Source organism: Neopsephotus bourkii, unplaced genomic scaffold, assembly GCF_033783945.1.
Source record: "Neopsephotus bourkii isolate Nb327-2 ecotype Australia unplaced genomic scaffold, CSIRO-AGI_Nbou_v1 NB_272, whole genome shotgun sequence".
Taxonomy (NCBI): domain Eukaryota; kingdom Metazoa; phylum Chordata; class Aves; order Psittaciformes; family Psittacidae; genus Neopsephotus; species Neopsephotus bourkii.
This window is the reverse complement of record NW_026900781.1, coordinates 2,770,834-2,795,868: the sequence shown is the minus strand read 5'-3', so window position 1 is coordinate 2,795,868 and position 25,035 is coordinate 2,770,834. Positions and strand designations below refer to the sequence as shown.

The following is a 25,035-nucleotide window of genomic DNA, read 5'->3' as shown; positions in this document are numbered from 1 at the left end:
CATCTTCCCCTTTTTTTTTTCTCCTTAAACAACCTCTCTGAGACAATTCCTAAGGTCAGTTGAGATGTATAATCCTGGAGTATAGCCTTTAGAATTCTGTGCTATTCCACTGACATGCATTATTTAAAATAAGAATACTGCTTTATGTTTGTGAAGGAGGCAAGAGAGAAAATACGTGTCAACAGACTAATGGTAATAATAACATCACATCTTGCTGCTCAAGTAGTTTAATAGATAATTGGTGAACACTGTTAAACCCACATCTTACAAAATCAGTATTAATTAGTTGAAGACAATACTGTTACTACTAAAGCTATTAACAATTCTAAGTTACACTGGTCATGGAATTCTACATAAAAACACAAAGGGTGTCAGAACAGTCTCAGCCACGAATGTGAAAGCAAAAGCATTTCCTAAAACTTGGTATGTCTTGCTTGTACTTTTTGCCCTCGGAGATCCCAGATGTTCCACACCCTGAATGCAGACCTCAAGATGTGCTGCTGCTTGGCACCCACCTTTCTATCTGGCTTAGAGCTGCCCCTCCATGCTTAGTATTTTGACAGCAAGTTTTTGACATCTTAGAAATCGCTGTCTTTATACAGTACACAAGGAATTGAAAATGACAGACCTGGGTCAGAGCAATCCCAGGCACAGCTACAGGTTGGGCAGAGAAGAGATTGAGAGCAGCCCTGCAGAGAAGGACTTGGGGGTGCTGGTCGATGAAAAACTTAACATGAGCTGGCTTCAGTGTGCGCTTGCAGCCCAGAAAGCCAACGATATCCTGGGCTGCATCAAAAGGAATGTGACCAGCAGGTCGAAGGAGGTGATCCTGCCCCTTTATTCTGCTCTTGTGAGACCTCACTTGGAGTATTGTGTGCAGTTCTGGTGTCCTCAACATAAAAAGGACATGGAACTGTTGGAACAAGTCCAGAGGAGGGCCACGAGGACGATCAGGGGACTGGAGCACCTCCTGTATGAAGACCCGCTGAGAAAGTTGGGGCTGTTCAGCCTGGAGAAGGCTGTGTGGAGACCTCATAGGACAAGGGGTAATGGGTTCAAACTTAAACAGGGGAAGTTTAGATTGGATATAAGGAGGAAATTCTTTCCTGTTAGGGTGGTGAGGCACTGGAATAGGTTGCCCAGGGAAGTTGTGAATGCTTCATCCCTGGCAGTTTTCAAGGCCAGGTTGGATGAGGCCTTGGGTAATATGGTTTAGAGCGAGGTGTCCCTGCCCATGGCAGGGGGGTTGGAACTTGATGATCTTAAGGTCCTTTCCAACCCTAACGATTCTATGATTCTATGATGTACTATTCTTTCCTGGTTTTGTCAAGAAAACTCTCAAATCTGACCAGTAAAGAATGTGACCACTGAATATTCCTTATACAGCTAAATATTACTATTAAAAAATCTAGCTGCCTGCTCACTTCAGCCTTCAGAAAGTTTTTGGTTCAGCTTGCTTGTTCTAGGTTAAGTGATGCTACTGCTCACAATGGAATTAATTTGTGCTTTTACATGACTGATAAAGCTTTGGTTTGTAAGTCAAACCCCTATGAATACTCATGTTCCCCTTCACTTAAAACCAGTGTCCATCCCTCCCTCCTTCACTTAAAACTACCTAGGACCCTATCTCGCTCTCTGAGATGTTTGGTTTGTATTGGTTAAGGAAGGTATTGCAAATACTACAGATATGCTTCACTAAAAGACCAGATGTGCTCTGGTCTTAAAGGCTACCATGGACTTTCAGAGTGAGTAGATAAAGAGCCTTCCACCAAGGCGTGCTTTTGCTGAACTTCTTTCTGCTGCCACCACCACTTCTTTCTGAAGAGATACAGAACAAGGGTTAGCAAAGTGCAACTGCAGGTACATGGCTGCCTTATGGAAACCAGATTTCTTCCGTATCATTAGTATCCTACAGAAATATGATGAAATGCAAGCACAACCCACCTCATCAGAATAGTGGTTAATAAAATGATCTGGCAAACAGATTATTTCATTTGGGCAACTGGAAGAAGCTAGAACCACTCAGATACATCTCTTGCCAATATAAACTGTTCCTCAGGATTAGGATCAATACAGATGAAGCTTGAGAAGGACTGGATTGGTGCCATAGCAAAAGAACACAATTGCTTGGAAAATGGCCTCATTTGAGCTCAGAAAAAAGCCATCAGTGATGCCTGTGTTTCAGGTGTTGGATTATGCATCCTAACCTACTTTAGAAGCATTCACATTTAGAGGTGGTTTCTCCATTGCATGTTTTAACAGCAAGAAGTCAGACACCAGTTGCTGAAGGCCTATCACACACCTCCATAGCCTGGTCCTGAGGCTTTCTCAGTAATGACAGAGAACCTCACTTCTCACACTGAGACGTTATGTCAGAGAACATCGGACTCCACTCAGCTGAACAAGCACTAAGTAACCTTCAAGCTGAAAAAAAACCATTGCTCAGCGCATCATGCAAACAGGGACTGATTTTTGGTAAAAATAATGGTCATCTGAGGGAAAGAGAAACAAGTACACGGAACATGTCCAGAATCACCTGGGTAAGAACTGGACCTGTCTGTGCTTGGAAATACTTGACACAGGAACAGTGTTCATTGCAAGTGATAGTGAAAACAGCAAGCCTGTAAATATTATGTGGGTTAGTGTCTGGTTTACTCCAGAGCTGAGCATCCACTTTGCATGCAGGTTGGCATGAACAGTAAATCCAGTTGGCACCTACACTTGATTTACTATGCAAACTTTCAACAAACTCCTAAGTAATTCAGATCTCAGGCCATTTTAAAGTGATCTCTTTGAATTCATGTATCAGGTGCCAGAACTGTGGCAACTCCACAGTTCATGCACCTATAAAATGGTTTTAATTATGAGTGCAGAGGTCATTAAAACTTAATTAACTATGTAAAGCTTTAAAGACTTCTGCAAAGGGGTAAGATATATATGTGAGGTGTTGGCTAGTATATGCAAGTGAGGTAGAAAGATGATGATACGAAGCAACCAAAACAAGTAGTTTTTCTCACCTTTCTTTCAGATTTCACAGTGATAACAGAACTCCCAAATCTTGACAGTTCCTGTAAAATAACATTATTTGTTATAATGCTGTTGCTTGTTTGTTTGTTGCAATGGGACTTTTTTGTTTCTCTCAGTAGTGTATTTTCTGGGTATTTACCTCAGGAGAAATCAGGACATACTGTGCCTGAAAAAGAAAAGAGAAAACAAAAAGTCAGTGGAGAGAACCAGACTAGGAGCATAGAACAGTGCAATAACTGTGGTTCCTAAACAACAAAGTAATTCAAGAACAAACAGGAGGAGCTGAATCACACAGATTCATAAAAACATAAATAAATGTTCTGTTTTCTGAAACCGAGTCAGAATCCACTAGATACTTGTATTGGATGTAATGAATCAGCTGTCATTATGAACTTATGCCCCAATTTCTCTTTTATGTTTTCTTACCCAGTCCTCTGGACAGGGAGATACCAGTGATTTGCAGTGGTGTGTCACATTCCCTGAGGATGCCTGCTTTCCGTTGTAAATGTAAACACGGCCTGCTGCCCCACCAAACAGTATCGTGGTAATAGCGTTAGTTCGCAGTGGAGATGTTACAATCATTTCATCTGCAGATATTAAACAAGATATATTAAACAGATATAAACAAGAGGTTCCACTTAAACCTGAGAAGAAACTTCTTCTCAGTGAGGGTGACGGAACACTGGAACAGGCTGCCCAGGGAGGTTGTGGAATCTCCTTCTTTGGAGACATTCAAGACCCGCCTGGACACGTTCCTGTGTAACCTTATCTAGGTGTTCCTGCTCCGGCAGGGGGATTGGACTAGATGATCTTTTGAGGTCCCTTCCAATCTCTAACCTACTGTGATACTGTGATATTACAAGGATGACATAACACATCAGAAGTGCAATAATGCTAAACCGAAACACACAAGTTGACATTTAGGTATCTCTAGATACCACAACTCCTATTAATGATGACAGTTAAAATGTTTCAATTTCTGACTGAGTTGCTTGGGATTTTAAAGATGTCACCCCACAAGGCACAACAGAATACTGGTACAAAACAACTGAGGAAGCAGACTCCGTTCAGCACTTGTATGAATACATAGGTGACCAGTCTTACTATTGCCAAAACTAAAACATTTCACTTCTGATCTAGATTCATCAAGCTTTACCAAGTCCATCATCATCCAGGTCACTTAAGTGTATATCTCCTCCAAAGTGAGAAAATCTCCTGTCCCCACTGAATGTGCTGAGCAAAGAAGGCTTGGTGCTGTCTGTCAGATCATATACCAGAGCCAGTCCAGCTTGGAGCAGCACTGAGGATATAAAAGAAATCCTAGACAGGCTATCTGGGAAAAAGAAGTAACAGAAGTTGCACATCAGACAGAGGAAGTTAGGTTTAATATATGGATTCCACTGTCAAAAGATAATACTGGCATTACATAGCATGTAATATAATCTATATTACATGTATATAATCTATGTTATATAATTACAGGTAATACTGGCATTACATAACATACGGCACGTGTGCCACATGGCATACATAACACTTATATCTGTAAAATAAGATCAAACATTATTTGGCATTAACACTAATTAGCATCGAAACAATCTCTTAACAATAGTACCAGGGAAAAAAATGCATTTAAGTTAAAGACAGTTTTACGTTTTGACTTTCCTAATTCCTTACTGCCTACTGCCAGAGTAAGTACAAAAATAGTGTGTTGTTTTAATTCCAAGAAATATGTAGTCTACTAGCAAATCACTTCTACATAAATAATGTAAGGTGGTAATGCTGCTAAACTAATTTGAAGAGCTAACTCTAAGGAAGGGAAAAAAACAACACTGAAGTTGATGCATAGCGGAGAGGACTCTACATGTAAAGCACTCTTGATTACAGAAATTTTTTGTTGTTCTTTTTTTAAATTATGAAGCAATTTAAACTTTTATGGACTAAACTTTTATGGAGTTAACTTTTTAACTGTTTTCTGGTCATGCAGAAACAAACATCCCAAAGCAGAAATGGTTTCCAATTTTCAGGACATACCTGCCGTAGGTGCACCCACCACCAAAACTGTCCTTGTGATCCCAGCCACAGACATCACACCACTGGCCAGAGACAAACCCATTCTGCCCATTGCCTGTCAGAGTTTTAACACACGTACGTCATTTCTTCAAAATAACACTTTACTTCAAATGATTCATAAAGTCCCACAGTACAGAAGGAGCCCTACCTTGTCTCCAGCTACTGCAAACGAGAGCTTTGTGCTTGGTGGGTTATACCCATACACCTTCCCAACACTCTGTCTGACATCCGATGAGAAGGGGTTGCAGCTTGAATTACAATGCAAAATATATTTCTATGTGACAACATATTTTTGTACATTCAGCTAGGATTGCTCCTGAAAATATCTTCCTCTTTTAGCTTGGCATAATAGTGGCTGCCAAATGCTAGAAATCTGTTTTAGTAATTCCCATCCTTCTTCTAACTAGCTACACAACATTTAGAGCACAGACTTAGTTTATATATTTCTTTTATCACCCAGTACATTTTGTGTCTGGTTTGCTTTTAAAAATGCTATCTCAAACTAGGTGCTATCTATAGGCTTATTTTGTACATGCTTATCTGTCAGCATTTTGTGTTCCCTCTCCCCCTTCCCAAGAAAACCTAGAAATTCTTAGACATTTCTAAATAACAAAGACCTATAAAGGGTCTAAAGACACATTTCTTTTCAGGAGGGTGAAGGCATAAAAATATTAATTTAATAAAAACATTAAAGCAGAACAAAGAGGAAACTTCCTGAAAAGCTGGAAGTCTAATCTATTACAAATCTTAAATACTGTAGAAGTAGGGGAGAATGGAGGAGAGAGCAAGGTGTCATACACAACACACCTAGCACAACTCTTCCATGTAGGACTACCAATCAGCAGCAATGTTATATTCTCCAGTTGGCAGCTGTCAAGTGAAAATCCAAACCAAGCATAGTTTTCTTCCCCTTTCACCATCCAGTTGGCATCCTGTGCTGACAGAAGTCCTGACAGACCAGAAAAATATGAATTACAACTTGGTGTATCCTGGCATATAAATATCTGTTAGCAATACTCCACTGATTTATCCTATGACATGTTTCCATAAGCGAAGTTTCACTGTGCATGATATGGTAACAATTACAGCTAACTTTGCTTGCTCAGTCTGCAACTGTACTGGCTGGTGAAAAGCCTTTATTCAACATAGCCTGCTTCTAAATCCTTGCAATAGACTACACAAAGTACACAAAAGCTGAGCCTGCCCTAAACTAGGGACTCCTTGTTAGGGAAAGGCTGGAGACAGACTAACTGGGAAGCAGCCATGTGGAAAAAGCCCCGGGGTGAGCAGACAACTGTGAGGCTCTGACAGCAGAAACAGCCAACAGCCCAACAGCATCCCAGGCTATATAAGTGGGTTCATGACAAAGAGATTGAGAGAAGTAATTGCTCCCCCTCTGCTCCTCCATATAATACATAATGTTCAGTCTTGGATACCCCAAAACAGTAAAGATGTTGATAAACTGGAGGGTCCCCAAGATGGCTGGGGCTGGAGCACTTGAGCCGTGAGCAGGGACTGAGGGATCACGACTTAACCTGGAGAAAAGAAGGTTTTGAGAAGACCTAAGAGCAGCCTGCCAGTACCTATGAGGTTAACAAGTAGGTAGAGCGAGGTTCTTCCCAGTGTACTGGGGTACTCAGTGCCTTCTGTGCCTCTCATTTCATGGTGGGAGGACAATAGAGGATGAGTATAAGCTGAAATAAGAGGGGTTCACACTGGCTGTAACAAGACATTTTTTTTCCCTATGAGGACAGCCAAGAAGGAGAACAGCTACCCAGAGTGGCTGTGCAACCTCAGCCACAGCAGGTTTTTAAGACTCAACTAGATAAAGCTCTGAGCAATCTGGTCTGACTTCACAGCTCTCCCCTTATTGAGTACTAGACAACTTACGAGATACCTCTGAACCTGAATTATCCTCTGATTAATTAGGAACAAATGAAGAGTCACATAAAATATGAGAGGATTAATTTACTCAGTAAATATTACCTTGGTCACTCCTGTTGAAATAAGAGTAAAATGCAACCACAAATCCTCTCTGCTGCCCACCACCAGGTGCATATGGAGAGCCCACAACCAGATCAGCATTTCCATCCCCATCAACATCAGCTGCCAGGAGGGACCAACCAAGATTACAGTAGGAATACTGCAATAAACAGTTAGTTTAAGCCTGAAATAGAACTGAAACCACCAATTCCATTGCAAAATAAGCATTTTACTTCTAAAGACCTATTTTTGTCTGCTTCTGATTAAATTACCCTCCCACTCCCTGACTTCAGTTTTGTTCTCTTTGGGGCTTTTTTTTGGAGGGCTATGCATTTTTCTGTTCATGATGCTGCCTTCGCTTCACTGCAGTACAAATGAATTTCCCACACATAAGCAAGCACCTGCTTTCACGATCCCCATCAGTCTAAATTCCCTTTTTCAAGCCCATGAGCCCCTTTCCCCTTTATCTCACCTCCTGCTTGTGTAGCCCTGTGTTAGCCTAATCAATATACCTGACACGTTATGGTAACATTTGGTTGAGATGCCAATCCTCTTCCCTTGGTGCCAAAATAGACATACACAGCACCCTAAACAACAGGAAAAGGAAATACAGCATGAGTGCATCTGCATGTCAGCACCAAGTATGAAATCCAAGACAAAGCACAAGGAGTGAAACAGTTCTGCAAGGGCTATTTACACAACTGCATTTTCCTGTCGGAGCCTTCTCATTATGCTATCTCTTTCACTCCAAACTTCAGAATACCCATGATGTAATGGGTACTGCTATAACTAGACAACAGACTAGAGAAGTACATTTTCATCATACTGTGAGTAAGGAGCAAGGATGGTATGCTGTGTATTTATATTCATTATACACACACTCGTGGCTTAAATTGTTATATATTATTTACTGCAATGACACACAGTGCAAGGTACAACAGATGCACACAATTTTTCCAAGCTAATAGGTCCAAATAAAAGCATTTATGCTCTTACTTAGGCAGCTAAGTTAGTTTCTGAAATTCTGACAAGTTTTAAGGTTAATGAATGTGGTTTAAACCATAACATTTTGCCTCTCAGTTTGCATGGGCTGAAAATAGTCAGGGACCATTACATGGGCTTATCTGGTAAGCTGCAGGTCATTAAGCCTCTGTAACTTGGTTATTTTAGCTAGTGTGCCTGTGTTCATATCACATTTTAGATATCATCTGTTGGCCTGTGACAGCAGTTGACAAGGCTCAGTCACATTCTAGACTCTCTGTTCCTAAATAAAAAGGGTACACTTGTATTTCATGAATGGCTCCTTACATTTTCAGCACATCAGTGCTGCTAAATCGCAGTCTGATTCGGATTTCTAATGTGCAAGAAGACCACTGAAAGAGAAGTACAGATAGTGGTCCATGATCTAGTCAAAGTACCCATAAAGGTTATAAACCTTTGTGCTTAAGTTACAATGTCATCCTGAGGAAGAACAGAAATTCTCTTTCTCATTTTAGTGTTCAAAAAAATATGTATCAATCAAATTTTTCTGTTTGGAGAGAAAAAAACTCCAAACCACCCATGTGTGTGGCTTACTTTGTAAGTAAGAAACTGAGATCCCACAGAAGGTGCTCCAATTGCCAGATCTGATACTCCATCCTCATTGAAGTCCAGGACTGTCAAGGCAGAACCAAATCTTCCTGAAGGCTGAAAGAAGAGGGACAGTTCTCATGAAAATAACAGACGTTTTCAAGACAAAACCATCAAAACTTAATGCACATTCACAATTGCAGCAAAGAGAACAGGAAACAGAAATGACAAACATCTATCCCAATTCCTAGTATTTTCTTAGCATCACTGTTTTTCCAAGTAGTAACTGGCATATTAACATGCTAACTCAGAGTCAACTGTTCTATTTGAGGATGTGGAGATGTTAAAATATGATAACTGAACACCGTATGGTGCTGCTTGGGTATTTCCTCTTCTGAGCTTAGCATACCATTGATGTTAAGCTTATGATCTTTGCTGTTAACTGCATTATAGCTGAGAGCCGCTAAAACACTCTGTAAGAAGACAGCAGCTGTTACTCCACAGTTTATACAAAACAGATTAAAAGGAAATGTATCTCATCTCTCTCTATTCTCTTCTTTCTAAAGATATTTTCTACAGAGGATGTCTTTCATTATTCAAAAAGATAACTTGATCCTGCTTCTTGATTACAAGCCAGTTACTCTTAGTAAAGACGATTTTGTGAGAAGTTATCAATTAATGAAAAAACGCTTCAAATGAATGGACATTTACACTGAATTAATAATTTTAGATTTAAAAAGAAAGGAAAGAAGGGAAAATCACAAGTATTTTCTTAAATGCAGGGACCCGAATGACCTATACTGTGACTTACAGAGACATTATCTCAGTTTTATTCAAGGGCAAATTGTGTTCTAATACCCACTTATCTGGAACAGTAATAGAAGTGATCCTACAGATCACCATTGCTTTAATTGTTCCTGTGATTTAGGTATTTTTCTTTAAAAACATACAACATCTTTTTACCAGGAGAGGTATTTCAGGAATAACCCTCATAAGTATCAATGATACTGCTGCTCAGTCAAAATTTATTACATTTTCAGGCAAAAATATTTAAGTGGCAAGTATGACCTCATCCCTCACCTGATGACCCTGTAGTATTTGGTCGGCTTTCTCATCTAGATCCATGTCCTCTGGTGGCAACCCTGACTGGTTGCCATAAACCACATACACCCGTCCTATCTGAAAACGGCCCAATGTGCTGTACCCTGGGGCTCCAACCACCAGATCTTCATATCCATCCTGGTTCAGGTCAGCTGAAATCATTGCCCTGTACAGCAAGGGAGTCAAAAAAAGCATAGCATTAGCTTCGAGACTACCACCACATTAGCAGAAAATAAAAACATCTACTTCTTAGTAGACTTGGGTTTCTTATTTTTTTATACTATATATATGGAATTAATGCCTCTGAGATCTGTAGGAACTGCTTTTTACTCACTGACACAAGGCACCTGAGAGAAATCAGAGCAAGGAGCATGGAAAAAGGCTGCTTGAATATGACACAGAATAGAAAAGATGAAATTAAGTATCTTTTAAACTGAACTTCTGATTTAACTGATGGAATTAAGTGTAGAAAAGCAAAGGGATCACAGGTTTCAGTAACATGTTGGAGTTTATAGAGGGAATGTGAAGAGACAATAACTAACTACTGTTACTTTGGCTGGTGTGAAGCTCAAGAATTAAATCTTCAACTTTTGAGTCAGAAGAAATAAAGCAAGATGAGTAGCAATGCAAGTTTATTTTATTATTTTTCCTTTCTGCAGATCAAGCCAGAACCCCTCTGTCAAGGTGACAGAACACCCCTTTTTCTGTGTCCTGAATATACCTTTGAACTCCCTGCTAGTCCTGTGTTTCCAAAAACACTCGCTAGGCACCATCAGTGGTCAATTCAGAGCACACAATTAACTCTGCACAAACATCAACCCACAACCAAAAAGGGGTAACAATGTCCATATACTGTTCAGAAGTAGAGGCAGGCCTGGTTCCAATTTTGGTTCCTTCCATTCCAAGCTTGATCACACACAGAGCATTGAGCTCCTTCGCTAAGGAGGGAATGTAAAAAAACATGAAAAGACAACCCTTCCAAAGAAACAGGTTATCCGACTGGAATTCATATCTGAATGGGAATTTTGCTCTTGATACAGTTTTATTCAATACCAACACAAGGAATTTATGTTAACATCTGAAAGAAAAGTTTTATAGGTTATCTTGTTCTGGACAGATGATGTAAGCCATTCAGCCAGATTTGTATACTAATTGACTTGGACAATCACCTTTAAAGAGTATCCAAAAAATAAACATTAATATTTTTGAGGATACTCAAAATTTCAGAAATTAAGAGGGAAGTGGGAGGAAAAAGATTACCAACCATCCAAGTCTAGCATAGGGTGAGGTCAGAAAATATGAAGCTGCTGGCTTGTAGATGTGGTTAGAAGACTTCCGATGTGTAGCTCTCCAGACATTGGTTCTAAAAGCACGGTTTAGCAAGCGGAAAGAATTCTGAAATAAAAACAATAAAAAGACACAGGAATGGTTAAAGCACAGGCTGAAACTCTACAACATTATGGAGCCCCTCAAAAAACAAGTCAAGAACTGTAGAAATCACCATATCAATCTAAGTGGAATCTGATTCAAGTCATAAACATTTTAGAAACAGAAAACTAGAAAAATCTATATGCTCTAAATGGATCACTGCTAATTAATCACTGCTGTGCTTTTCTGGGACTCCTCAAGCCCAAAAAGTAATTATGTGATCCTTTAAAGTGTAAATACTAAAGTGTTAATACTAAGGATATATTATGTCATTTTTGGCACTGAAGGATGTGTTCTAATCTCACTATACGATGAGCAAAGTGTAAAAATCGAATATTTACAATGTACATATAAATATATGGCGCTGGAGTCTCCATGAAGTGAAGCCAGAGGCTACTTAATGTTAACATCCAGAAACCTTGCTCCATTACACAGCATTTCAGACAGAAATTAAAGCAATTCCACAAAGAGCTGAATTTTACCTCTCATGTCTGTCACTTCTCACTTACTTTTACCCAAGGTTGTATGTTGAAGTGAACTCCTCTCTCTGTATAATTTATATTCTTTTCATGTGTTTCTGTAATCAAGGAAGTTCTATTCTTCTGTTGTTCATGTTTTGATTGTTTGTTTCTGCTAAAATAAAGAAGGCAGTAATATAACAATATAACTGAATTAACAACTTGAGTATTTTATGAGAAAGCTAGGAGAAGCGAACATATTGCATGCAATCAGGTGTCCTTTCCTCCCATGTATAAATGGAATTTTCAAGACATATCAGTTAAGCTAGTTTCTTTTGAGAGGTCTGCTAGGGGAATACATACACTTGTATTGTCAGCTACAATCATCTGAGTTCCATTATTTCTGTATATAAACCAGGAGAGAATTTAGCTATGGTAAGGGTAAATATGAACCAGTAGGTTCACAATTAGCAGAACAAAGAGTCACAACAAAATAAAGTGTGAAGACCTAGTATTTCAAGTGCTAGATAAGTATTCTTTCCTTGGGCTGAAAGGTGAAAGTCTTTCCTAGATTCTGCACAGTTTCCCTATACGAAGCTTACTCATTCATGTTAGAAGAATCTCAAATTCACACACAAAAGGATAAAAGATCTCTAATTTTCAATAGTACGCTGTCCACAATAGCAGAAGACTCTCATCAGTAAATCTTTGAACCTTCAGAACTATACTTACATGTAGTTGTCCTTGTGCTCACTTGTGCAGTTTATAAACAGGGGGTTCTCAGGCAGAAAGCAGTCACTAAAGAAATATGCAGAATGCATTGTAAAGCTTTTCCCGCAATGAAAGTGAAAAACTAAAAATAGAACTTTATCCTTACTGATTCCTCTGTTAGAAGTCATTAGTTTTCTCAAGAAACCCTGCTTATTCAAAATCAGATCATTATAATCTTTACAAAACCCTTTGATATTTATTTTAATGATCTTGATAAAGTTCTGATGAATCTCACATCTTGATATAACTCTTAAAGGAAACTTATTGTAATATGTTATGCTAATTATATTAAAGCACTTTTAATGAAAGTGCCATTCTAGAACAAAAAACACAACAGATTATGCCATACTGTATTTCAAGCATCATTTCCCAAAATAGATGCAGTGATATTTTCCATATAAATGCATGGATTAATTGCCACTGTTGGTCTCATAAAGTTACTTACAGTAAGGTTACACTTGTAACACAGCAGTACAAGGTTAGAACTTCTACAAAAATATGATATTCTGAGTACAAGCCTGAGTTTCCAACACTAGAACATGTCCTCTTACTCTTTCTAATCTTATCATCCTTAAGTGTCTGAAGGCATCTTTACTGGCTGATGACAGCAGCCAGAAGGTGCAGCCACAGTCACCGCTCAGACTGCCAGGCAGAACCTTAGGGCATAGCTATGCAAAATTTAAGCAAGCCTTTGAGTATGCCTCAAAAAATGCTCCATGTTTTCCCTGTCAAGTATCAGCTGGGCATACCAGAGCCTTCCCTGGAGAAAGAAGTGTGAACATGTAACAAATGCAGACTCAAGTCCTGTGTAATCCTGTGCACAAGGGTAAAAAACAGCCACAGGAATCCCTTAGTCCAAGGAAGGATTTAAAGCTCAGAACCCTTTCTATGGAAAGAGCCTGCCTTCAGAAGAAAATTAAACGGTGTCAGAACCTGGCTACTGTGTTTCATATTGCAGGAAACCTTATACCTGGTTCCATTCTCTAGCATATGGCTGGTCAGCTCAAAAATATTGTTTGTCCAGAACGCCATGTCATCCACTCCTCCAAGGAAATACTCATGGAACTTCTCCACCAGAAATGGAGATTTACTAGCATATGTTGGAAAAAGCTAAGAAACAAGCAACACTTAGTAAGATGGATTACACGGTTGTCTTGATGTATCTTCGTTTTTATAAAGAAAATGGAAAACCAACCTTCCCAACAACAAGCCTTTCTCCATGCCTAAAAAAAAAATAAAAATATAACCTTCAGAAAAAAAAAACTGCTTCATTTAATATTTAATTATTTCAACAGCTCTTTTTAAGGCTTCTGTATGGTAAATACTATACAAGTCATTACATTTCCTTGTTGGTTTTTAACGTGTTTTTAGAAGTTGTAGCGTGAGGAGTAATTATATTAATTTTATTGCTCCCCTTGATTTGAAGGGATTCAGAGAGTTTATAAATGCTGCATGACTTGGTAATTAACTGAAATAAAGGATACAGCTGAGCTGTATAGGACATTTGAAAGTAGACATTGCCAGATATCAAAAGGCTCTTTTGACTTATTCTTGGACTTGAAAGGATCCACATAAAGTGTAGGTAAGCCATTTATTTAGGTATGTACATTACATTCCTTCAGTACATGGTTATTACATTGCAACATGGCACGAGGCAATGGTACTCGAAGACACAACTGTTCTCAAATAAATAGGCATAAGTATGTTAACTACGTAAATGCATTGAAGAAATAAGATGCTGAATCTGTGGTGTAATAATGAATTTAACAGTCACTACGCAGTCCAAAAGTGTATTCTAGCTATTAAAAAAAATCAGGCGTTTTGTGATTTGAGGGTCTAGCAGGTAGTTTACATTGATGGACTCAATGCACAAGGCATTTCAAACGAGATTAGCATAAATTTCCTATGTATGTTTCACTTATGAAAACCCAGACAAAGCTATTCAACTTACAGTTCAAGAAACAGCAGGTAAGTACAGTCAATAATTGTGCTTTCAGTTATAATTTCTCTTCCATAAAATTCCTTATAGATAGTTACTAGGTCTTTGACAGGTACATACCTAAAACCAAGATGAAGGTATTATAACAGGAGATTTTGCACATCACCTGATAAAAGATTACAGTTTGTGTAATAACAATAGCCTGTATTAAAATATTCTAAATTTCAAAAGACTATAGAAGGTCATGAACCCTTACAAATGCCAGAAAGAGCAGGACTATGGGTGCAGTTATTTGCTGCACAACACTCTCCTCTTGTTTAGTTCAAAATCAGAAACCTGTAAAACTGTTTCCCTGCAACTACTGCTTGTAAAGTTTCCACAATTCCCACACTGGTTTCCTGTCTTGGTGATCACATAATAATGGAGGATATCCTCCAAACTCTGCTGTATGAAACTTACTCCTAGCCAAACAGACATTTTCCCCAGCTGCTCTTTCTGCACCTACATGAACTACATCCTACTTAAGCAAAATTACTCAAATGACCTATTTTATCAGCAGAAAAAAAAACATGTGAGCTTTTATTTCAGTTAAAAACTGAGGAGAAAAAAAATGTGTACATCTAAACCTGCTGATTGTTTTTACACTTTTAAACCTGTCTGAATTCCACAGCATCTATAACCATGAGCATCCTCAGCTTCCAAAAATTTAAATGGAAATGTAAGTAAGATCTATTTAACTAATGGCTTGGACATTCCAGCAAACATTTTTCACTTATTATCTTACATATAATTACTTATGATTTCCTTCAGAGATAAATAATTTAATCTTTCTTGCAGTGTTCTTCCAAGTAAATCTCCTTTTTCTTCTGTCCTTGCAGTTTTTCATGTCAGTGAACAGTAAATATGCATATAAGAAATAACCAAACTCAGAAAAATTCCAATAGCCACAAGGGTTTTTTTGGAAAGAAAGATAAAGGGCAGCGTTTTGTTAAAATGCACAGTGAGTGTGCAGAGTAAAAAAGAAATAATTATTAAAGAAGGTAGCCTCACTATCTTACCAATTCAATGCCAGGTAACTGAAGTCCAGCTCAAACTGACTCAGTACATCTCCTCCTGTGGATGGAAGAATGAAAAAAACCCACAAAGACCAACAAACCAAACTCGTGAAGTATCTCCCATGGATAATAGACGCAACAAAGCTACATATGGCTGTGCTATCTATGCATGTATGACAGATCCTCCAGCTAAACGTTTAGAATACATAAATGGTTTACCTGAACCCATGCTGTATATATTATACTGCCAGAGAATAAGAATAATATGAAATTTGGAATCACAGTAGTGACTCCATTTAAACTTTAGCATCCTTTAGCCTGTGTTTTGGCTTTAATGCAAGTCTCCATATGCCCCATTGCATCTCCTGAAACATGGAGCATGAGGACAGTTACAGCAGGGCTTTGAGGGCTATGGGAGAGAGTGAGAACACAGTGTCCATTTGACTCATTGTTGGCTCCTGCATCAAGACAGGGTTAAGTGCCACAATCACACACTGTGACTTTGAAGAGGACTAGTTATTCCAATAGAAGAATATACAATCAGCAAACAGAAACATTACCAAAATCACCAACATTGTGAGCTTCTGAGTATGAGCCATGAAAATCAATCTGTAGAAGGAAAAAAACAAGAGAACTTCCTGTTTCTTTTATGCATCCTTCCATACAAACGTATGAGCTGAAACAAACTGTTCTAGCAGCCCTGAGGTTTACAGATCCCAAACCTGCCCAGCTTTGTTTTGATGGAGTTTGTGACATTACATTTCTTTGAAAATCTTCCCAAAACAGGGCTCCAAGCTTTTCTTTTCCCTCCCCACCAGAGTCCAAAGCTAAGCTATCAACTCCAATAAATTCAGTTATATCAACAAATAAAATAACACAGGCTTACTTCTCCCATGGCCTTTAGAAATCCTTGGTCGATGCCCAGGCTATGCCAGCTAACATCTGCCACCATATGTGAGGCAATTCCAAACAAGAAAGCCACCAGCTTCTCTGTAGCCTACACAACAACAATCCACTTGTAGTAATGTCAGCAATTTTAGTCCTGTCTTCAAGAAGAGGTAAGCGTTTTATGTAAGTGCATTATAAAAGGATATAGGAGAGAAATTCTTACAATCCAAGAACTCAGCATGACAAAATGTTGTCCACTCATTCCTTGATGTTGGGAGTCACTTTTTGTGACTCAAGAAACTTTAAGCATTTTAGACAGTCCAAGGCCAGAATTACATGGTTGATGTTGGGGAAAATTTGTGTACCACAGGTTAGATGTGCACTAAGGTGTTTCTCTGGACTGGGGAGAAACAGTTCCACTCCAAAGGAGTGAACCCCTCTGTAATCATGAATGTTGTGCAGGCACACAAGGGAGACAGACATTCCTGTGCAAGACCTGTTCATAAAAGTATCTGACTGAATCATAGAATCATAGAAGAGTTTGGGTTGGAAGGGACCTTAAAGCTCATCTGTTCTCCTCGTATGTAGCTCATATACCATAAACAAGAGCAAACCAGGACCAAGCTGAAGATTTCTCAAGTGGGAATTCTAGAAGACACCTGCTTTTCAGGTGGCACTCAACCAGATCTGACAATAATGCAAAACTACCAATCACATTTGGACAAAATTTGGACCTGAGAATGCAAGCACCAGACCACACTAGAGGTAACTGACAGACTTCATATAGAAACCACAATGTTTATGTCTGGTAAAGATGACAACAGGATTTCGAATTTTCCTATGTCAGCAGACACTTTAATTTAAAACTATGTATTTTTCCTACACTTTCCAAAAGACAAAATTGCAACAACAAGTGAAGGTGAAGAAAACAGCAGAATGCAATGTTAAAAGTTAATGAAATTTTCTTACCACTTCCCAAGGCTGAGGATAATTCCTTCTGATGTAGTGAATACTTGCATTGAGAAATGGTGTCCAGTGAGTGTCTTCAGACACATCATGAAATATTCCTATTGCAATAAAATTATAGAGTATTTAATTTAATTGGGGGGGGGGGGGGGGAGAAAGGAGGAGAGGCGGAGGAGACCAAAAAAAAAAGAGGAGGAAAAAAACCCCTTGTTTACTCCATGGGAAAAAAAAAACAAACAAATAAAAAAAACAACAAACCAAATGACAAACTTTTGTTCTATTTCATATGTAGAGATGATACATTCTGAAATCCACTTTTATGAGAAAAGCCAAATGAGATGTATTTTTATATGATTTATACTGTCAAAAGAGATACTAGATTTACCTTCTATGGGTTTGAAGCATTTGACAATTTTTTCCTTGCTCCCTTTCTCTGTGCCTGTGAGCAGGTGTAGTACAATGAAAAACTGCCTTCCAAGTGAACAGGATAAGGAGAGGTAACAGAGAAGCTGCTGACTAAATGAATGCACCAAATTGCTTGGCAGAAAAGGTGATGGTCAATGCAGACAACTCAAAATACTCAGTGCAGACAACTGAAGCTTTGGGACAGGTATCAGTTTCCACAGGGCCAACAAGGGCTATGTCGTCATCATCGTTTTTAACAGAAAGGCAAACTTGATAAGATACAGTCAACGCAGGAGCAGAAAGAGTGAAAAGGAAAGCAAGAAAAATCAGGTTTTCCCCTGAAGCATCAATTATTACTCTCACTTGGATTTCTGCAGAGGAGATTATGTAGGATCTAACAGTGACATTGCCTAAAAATTTCTGTGTACCTACATAAAAGCTAATTACTTACAAAGTGCATTTAAAGTACCTACATAAACGGCAAAGTGGTGCTGACGTGACAAGACCAAGAAGCACACTATTAAACTCTCTAAGGGCGAAGATGGTAGTCAGGAGGTTAATTGTTTGGATCATCAATACACTATGAGGACAAGTATATGTTTGCTCACACAGAACTGTGAAACTGCAGAAGATTAAGGTATATTAAAAGCTGAAACTGAGAGAGAAGACCTTGTGGTTACCTCCTGGCTTCTTGACATTTTACAGTGCAGCTGAACTAGGTAACATAAGGATGGGATTTGCTAGAAAAAAAATCAATGTTGATAGAATAGACTTCTACATCTAAGCTTATCTCACAACTGGAAAGCTAGTCTGGATGGCTTTGTTCTTGATCTAGAGGCAGCTCAGATCTGAAGAGGTACCTATTTGTTCCACATTGACTAAGGAGACTGCTGATAAGTGGTGCAAGCGCTTATCAAGGCAAGACATATCCCAGTTTAGGTGAAGGAATGCGGTTTGGAAACTGCTCTGATCTATGGCCTGGTATAAGGCAGAAGCCAAGTGTTACAAGGGAAAGATGAGGTAGGTAAAAGTAACCAAGTTATGGTAGGAATTTAAGAAATCACAGGAGAACACCTATCCTGAAAACAAGGCAAGTGAGTCAGAACTTTGTGACAAGATGTTAGCAGAGCCAGGCAGAAGATCAGGAACAGTGACATGATGAGTGACGGGAGACAAAACCAGCATTAAATGCCAGAGCAGAGGGGCAATGTGGATGTGAACTAAGCACTATGACATAATAGCAGAGAGGATCCCCTGTTCAGCAACCTGGATGGGCAAACTTGCCTATCAGGACATAAATCAATCAGCCTATAGTTGGCATAAACAATTGGCATCAACAATATAGGACCAAAAACCAACAAGAAGTCTAGCTGCCACTGTGGGATTTGAGACTCCAAGAAAAGCAGGCAATGAGAAAAGATGGGGAAAGTTTATTTTGAGAAACATGGAATTTCATAGTTTGAGGCAGAAAAAATAATACCGAGATAAGTGGAGGCACTGGCACTCAGCAGTAAAACATGTAAAAGATGAGGCAAACCAAAGATCCTAAGCACACTTCGAATTTAATAGATCTGAATTTGCATGACCCACTAAAATAAACCACCTCCTGTACTTTAGACTCCCAGTATCCTCATACAAACTATGTACCATTGCCTTGTCTCCGCTATCTGCCTAAATATCCTAATAGCTTGTTGCTGGAGGACAGGCTGTCTTTGTTCCATTTGCTAATTGCTCATTATCCTGATTTACCACTTCAGTAGCAAATATCCTGGAGCAAGACCTAGCTAGCTGTTTTATAGCTCCAGAGCTGCTGGAGAAGCTGATTATGATCAAGAGCTGACCTACAAAAGCTGAAAAATGAGGGGACCACCTGCAAGTCAAGACATCCTTTTTACAGCCATTGCTACAAAGCGCTAAATTTGTAGTGCACTCTTTAGATCTAGAAGCAGCAAAACTAAGACTGATATTAACTGCAAACAGGAACCAGTAAAAGGCAGAAGACAGCAGTCTGGAAAAGGAAGGCTTTAAACTGGGATGTTACTAACATTCCCTGACCAGCAAGCCCTGTGCTATTTCATTTTGGGGCTTTTTTTTTTTATATCCTCCTATCATATTTGTGACTGATTTGATAGAAACAAATACTTCCTAGTACAGAAATCAGCTCTAGGCTTTCTGCTAGACTTAGAAAAAAGACAGTTTTATCCTCTCAGTTTTCCCCAAGACAGTACTCAGTAATCTGACCTAATTCAGTCAAACAGCATCCTTCTATCAAAATCCCCTACCCGTTGGTTACATTTACTCAAAAGTTACTTTCTAAAAACATTTTCAAATGTATTAGTTTCTTACGAAGTTCTACAGAAAGGCTCAAAATACTAACACAAGTGCTGGATGTTTTTGCAGGAAGGTTTTTTTGGCCTTACTTCATTTCTTACAACACAACTATTTTTAACCCTACTAAATTCAATCAGATTTTCACATAAAAATACAGTTGCTACAATATGGGATTTTTCTTACCACTTTTGCAGATTGAAGGATAAAAGGCATCAGGATAAATGCTCCCAGCCTGAAATGCATCTTGGTGGTTTAGTAATAACTGGGAAAAGCATGGGGGAAAAAGGAATCAGAATGCTATTGCAGAGAACAAAAACAGAATTTACTGCCAATATCTAAGATAAAATACTGCAAGATACAACTATTATCGTGGTAAATGTTATTTCAGTGTCATCATCATTCTGCAACATTCTCACACATACATCATCTCCCCCCCCCCTAAAAGAAACTTAGCTAATCAGTATACAGTAATTTGAAAGGCCATTTAGGAAAATATTCATACAATCTAACACAGATGCTGGTGAAGTCACCTTCTGAAGGTGCTCTTCTCCTCCTGGACTAGATAAAAAGCCTGGGCTGCTAACTTCCATCCTTTGAATCACAGCATGGCTGTCTACAGTGTACCCTCTGCTGGGTACAGCCCATGAAAGAAAAAGCTATTTCCCCAGTCAGAAATCAGTGAATTATGTATGTGGTGGACAACATTCAAACCTACTGTCATTTTCCTGACTTTATGTTTATTAAATCGCCTTTCCGAAAGTCCTCTACTGATTATTCTAGTACAACTACTCATGGAGGGTTTGACTTCAGAAGACAGGAAAACATTCAAGAAAGCATTGTTATAATTGCTACATATTTGCAATAGTATTTAGAAGTCACGTAATTTTCAACAAAAAAGATAAAAATACAGCCCAGGCACAACATTTACACACGTATTACTGAGAATAAATTATAAAGAAATGAAAGGCAAGAAGACAGACCAAAAAACATTCACAAGAAAGGTATACACAATTAAGCAATAATATGCTTCCTACCTGTCTATAATTAACATTCCCTTCATGCTTAATGAAAAATTCCAGAGCTCTATGTGCTGAAAAAAAACATATTGAAGTATTGATTTACAGGTACTGTGGCCAGGCCTGTGTTTTGTTAGAAACATTATCAAAATCAGAATAACTGCATTGTTACAGCTAAGCCAAGTCACAGAGGTGCATAAAACATGATTTCTCAAAAAACTCTATACTTGTGAGAGGGTGTCTTTTCTTCATCTACTGAGCTAACAGGAAATGCTGTTTCTGTGGCACATCTAGGCACTGAGGTCTCATCAGTCTCTTGAATCCCCAGCTCCCAAGCTGACCAACAAAGATGAAATCATAGAATCATAGAATGGTTTGGGTTGGAAAGGACCTTAAGATCATCTACTTCCAACCCCCCTGCCATGGGCAGGGATGCCTCACACTAGAACATGTTGCAGCGAAAAGAAACTCCCCACGTCCAGAACTGAGCTATCACAGTGAACTGACATGATCACACCTATAGAATATGAATCACAAAGTCCTAGCTATAAAGGACTCATGTGAATTGTATTTAAGTTTCATTGTTGCCCTTAACATAGAAAAATGTACCTCAGGAATCAATGCAGATGTTTTAACAGCTTGATTAATTTTTAACATGTATGAAAACCAACAAAAACCTAAAGTCAGCAAGGTAAATAATACTATTTATTCACTGAATATCCAGACATTCTCACTGACAAAATATTTATTAAGTAAGTATAACACAAGAATGAAGCAAACTGACATGAATTTCATGAAGTCTCCCTCTAACAATGTTAGATCCCAGAGATAACATATTAACACTCCTGTAAAAATACCCAACATTGCCACTAAAATTATTCAGTTGAAACTGTACACATGGGTTATCATCTTGCCTTCCCACACAAAGTTTTACTTCTCACTTGAAGCTATTTACAAACTAAGACTGCTCAAGATAAGCCAGAATATGCTGAATTTAATTTGATCCTTACCAAATAAATCACACACACAAAAAAATCCCCAAACCCACTCTCCTGGAATAAGAACTATATAAAACTGTGTGGGTTTGAATGTTCTTTCACTTTGAATTTTACCCTACAATTTAAACCATCCTTACTCAAATATGTTAAGATACCTTAAGGACCAACCTTGCACCAAAACAGGAATAACTTAAAAATAATAATTAAAAAGTCATCATTTTTATGCTCAACCATTTCAACACACATTTCTATTTCCAGCCTGGGAGATTCTCAGTTTGGCAGTTTGCTTTTTGTGTCTCACATTCCTCCATCCTCCCCCCTGACTTCTCTCATTACTCACGTGGGCCCACATCCTACAGGTTCATATTTACATTGAATATTATGATGGATCCCCACAGTTCCACAGAGCAGGTCTGATAGGAGCCCCTGGGGAGGAAGAGCCTCCCCACTCAGACCTGCCCCCAGCCACAAGGCCATGGCCAAGTAGGACATGGCACAGCTCTGCTGAGCACACTGAACATGATCCACATTTTGATCAGGCAGAGTTTTTAACTGTTTTTGAAAGTACTTTCAGAAGCCTGTCCCCGATAGATTTCAGTGCTGGTTTTGAGTCAGAGTTCCTTTCTACAGTTTGTTGTGGTTTTTCTTTCTTGGATACTCACTGTTTGGATTTGACAGTAATTTTCAGCATCTTACCATCATGGACTTTCATTTGCACATTAATTAATGCACTTTCAGCAGCATCAGAGCTGATCCCAGTGTAATGTTATTTTCTGACAAATGAACAAAATCTGTTGTAAACTATGACCAATAGTTCCGCGTACACACTACTGCTCAGACACCAAGATCTTTAAATCATATAAATGCAGATTTCCTGCAATATGTTTCCTTGAGTAGAAAAAAATTTACTGCTTTGGACCAGAGCCATAAGCTCTTGTTTCTCTTTGTAGCTTTCTTGCAGACACACTCCATTCTTCCAAATCTGTTACTCCAAGGTTTCAGAAGCCCGTACTCAGTAATTACAGCCCCAACATTGCAAAGATGCTTGTGCTTGCCTAACCTCAGGCACCATAATTTCTCCTACCAGTTCCTATGGGTTTCTTGACATTGTCTGGAAACGCAAATGGTTACAGGATACTGACCAAGGGTACAACACTTAGTAAGGGAACATAGTCTCGAATGCTACAAATAATCCCAGCCTTTAATTTGTTCAAAGTTGCATGTATTTAGTATTTAAAGTCTGAGAAGATTGCCTGAAGAGAGACAACACCATACATTTTACCATGTCATATGTCTTACTCTCTGTTGAGCAATGGATTTAGAATCAGAAACGGAAGAACAAACAATTAAAACAGTCAATTCATTGTGAGTAAATACTTCAGAATAACCTCACACTACTCAAGAGTGCTCTTGCAAGAACTACAGCAGAAACCAGGTATTAAAAGTAACATACGCAAACAAGAAATTCAAACCAGGAATATGCCCCCCTCTTTGATGTTCCTTTAGTTCTTTCCTTCATTTTCTATAAATCTAGGCTGTTCACGCTACAGATAGCAAACTACCAGGAAGAGATACAGAACAGTTTTTATTATGTTAGCCACAGATACAAACACATTACAGCATTTGATCTATTTTATGCAGGCATGGCAAAATTAGTACACGCTGATTTGAAAACAGAGCTGCCACAAATGGTCTGTGTTGTTCTCTAGTTTAAATATAACAATCCCATGAACTGCGTAAACTGTTCCTCTTCTTTACCCAAACCAAACCCTGTCTGCCTAAGACTCACAAACATTCCAGTTACATAATGCCTGTGTTTTAGAAGATGGAAAAGTACGCAACCACATCGATTCAAGCATTTTGCTTATAAAACCAGCAAAGTTTCGAACTCCAAATCCAAACTACTCATCTATTCTATGTATAATTCACTTTTTAATAAAAAAATATATAGAATGCTCATTACTATAACATTATTTCCTCCCTTTGCTTTCCAGTCAAATCAGGATTTACTTCTCTTCCCAAGAAACAAACCAAAAAAAACCCCATGGAAATCCATTCTGAGTATCTTACCTATTTCAATATGTGTTGAAATTCCACTCGGGAGACATCTTTGACAGAAATGGCATAGTATAACCAGCAGAACAGACCAAATCTTCAAGCCACCCATGATGCTGGCTCAAACTGCAATTTTTTTCAGAAGCCTGTAGAAGTAGCGCTGTGACCTTTGAAATGTGGGTTACGGAGCATGCCTTTTCTTTCAGATATATTGCTGACACAGCAAGTAAATGACTTGTATCTGAAAGGCTATTTTAGACCAGTGCTTTTCTTTACCTCAATTTAAATAATTTATATATATCAAAAAATTAAGTAATCTATAGGTGCTCTCCCACCTGTGGAATTTGGACAGCATGGCTGTCGTCGCTGCACATGAGAAGTGAGGTTTCTGTTTACATACAAAGCACGGCAAAGAGCATCCTCCCACTTTTCTGTTCATGGTGCGCTTGCCTTACAACAACTGCGTCAGAGTTCATGAAAACCTAAAGCCAGTTGCCAATGGAGAATTATTAGAAACACACTAGCTCCCAAGTTGCCGGCAACACGAAGTCCTAAGTTTGGTGAGCTGGTGGCACATTGCACACATATGCTTGGGTCATACCCAGACAGAAACCTCAGCTGATGATGGGGTAAATCACGGCAGCACTCCTGCCACAGGCATCGCCATGAACTTTTATGGGACTGCAAAGGCTGGGTGTGCTGCAGCTCCCAGCCACCCCCCCCCCCCAGGTCTGACCCTGTCACCATGCCATGGCACTGCTGGCACATGTGGCACAACCACGCCAGTCCCCAGCAACATGGTGGCACCCGGCAGCGCCTTCATACAGCCTTCGTGCCACAGAATGACCGATGCCATCATGGGACCCGCTGGATGAAGACGAGGGCCACACCGGCCCACTGCGACCACAGCCTCCTGCAGGCCGGTGCTCCTGCGGTTAAGCCATCAAGCACTATTTCCCCTCTCCTTCCGGA

General features: G+C 39.0%; 1 protein-coding gene across 2 annotated transcripts; it reads right to left on the bottom strand.

Moving 5' to 3' along the window:
- Positions 1 to 209: 209 nt before the first annotated feature.
- On the bottom strand, positions 210 to 24,459 carry GPLD1 (glycosylphosphatidylinositol specific phospholipase D1). Of its 2 annotated transcripts, none has more exons than XM_061346386.1 (26): positions 24,079 to 24,459; positions 21,029 to 21,084; positions 20,178 to 20,256; positions 17,262 to 17,359; positions 16,291 to 16,401; positions 15,965 to 16,013; positions 15,408 to 15,462; positions 14,362 to 14,469; positions 13,606 to 13,633; positions 13,381 to 13,520; positions 12,372 to 12,437; positions 11,691 to 11,811; positions 11,018 to 11,148; positions 9,733 to 9,919; positions 8,659 to 8,769; positions 7,596 to 7,670; positions 7,087 to 7,243; positions 5,908 to 6,049; positions 5,249 to 5,348; positions 5,062 to 5,155; positions 4,184 to 4,360; positions 3,454 to 3,614; positions 3,167 to 3,193; positions 3,018 to 3,068; positions 1,309 to 1,818; positions 210 to 628 (listed from the first exon to the last, which is right to left on the bottom strand). In XM_061346386.1, the coding sequence occupies exons 1-25, from the start codon at positions 24,173 to 24,175 to the stop codon at positions 1,741 to 1,743; spliced, it is 2,499 nt and encodes an 832-aa protein (XP_061202370.1). In that variant the 5' UTR covers positions 24,176 to 24,459; the 3' UTR covers positions 210 to 628; positions 1,309 to 1,740. The 2 variants fall into 2 exon arrangements, with proteins under 2 accessions (XP_061202370.1, XP_061202369.1); XM_061346385.1 differs by having other exon boundaries at positions 11,691 to 11,814; positions 24,079 to 24,458.
- Between the last annotated feature and the right edge of the window lie 576 nt (positions 24,460 to 25,035).

What these genes read in the sequence shown, in the direction of transcription:
- GPLD1 (XM_061346385.1), bottom strand. Translation starts at nt 24,175, where the DNA reads ATGGGTGGCTTGAAGATTTGGTCTGTTCTGCTGGTTATACTATGCCAT. An exon ending in ATGCTAGAGAATGGAACCAG is followed by an intron (nt 12,438 to 13,380) that starts GTATAAGGTTTC and finishes ATATTTCTTTAG; the next exon opens with TGACTGCTTTCTGCCTGAGA. An exon ending in CCTGGATGATGATGGACTTG is followed by an intron (nt 3,615 to 4,183) that starts GTAAAGCTTGAT and finishes TAATATCTGCAG; the next exon opens with ATGAAATGATTGTAACATCT.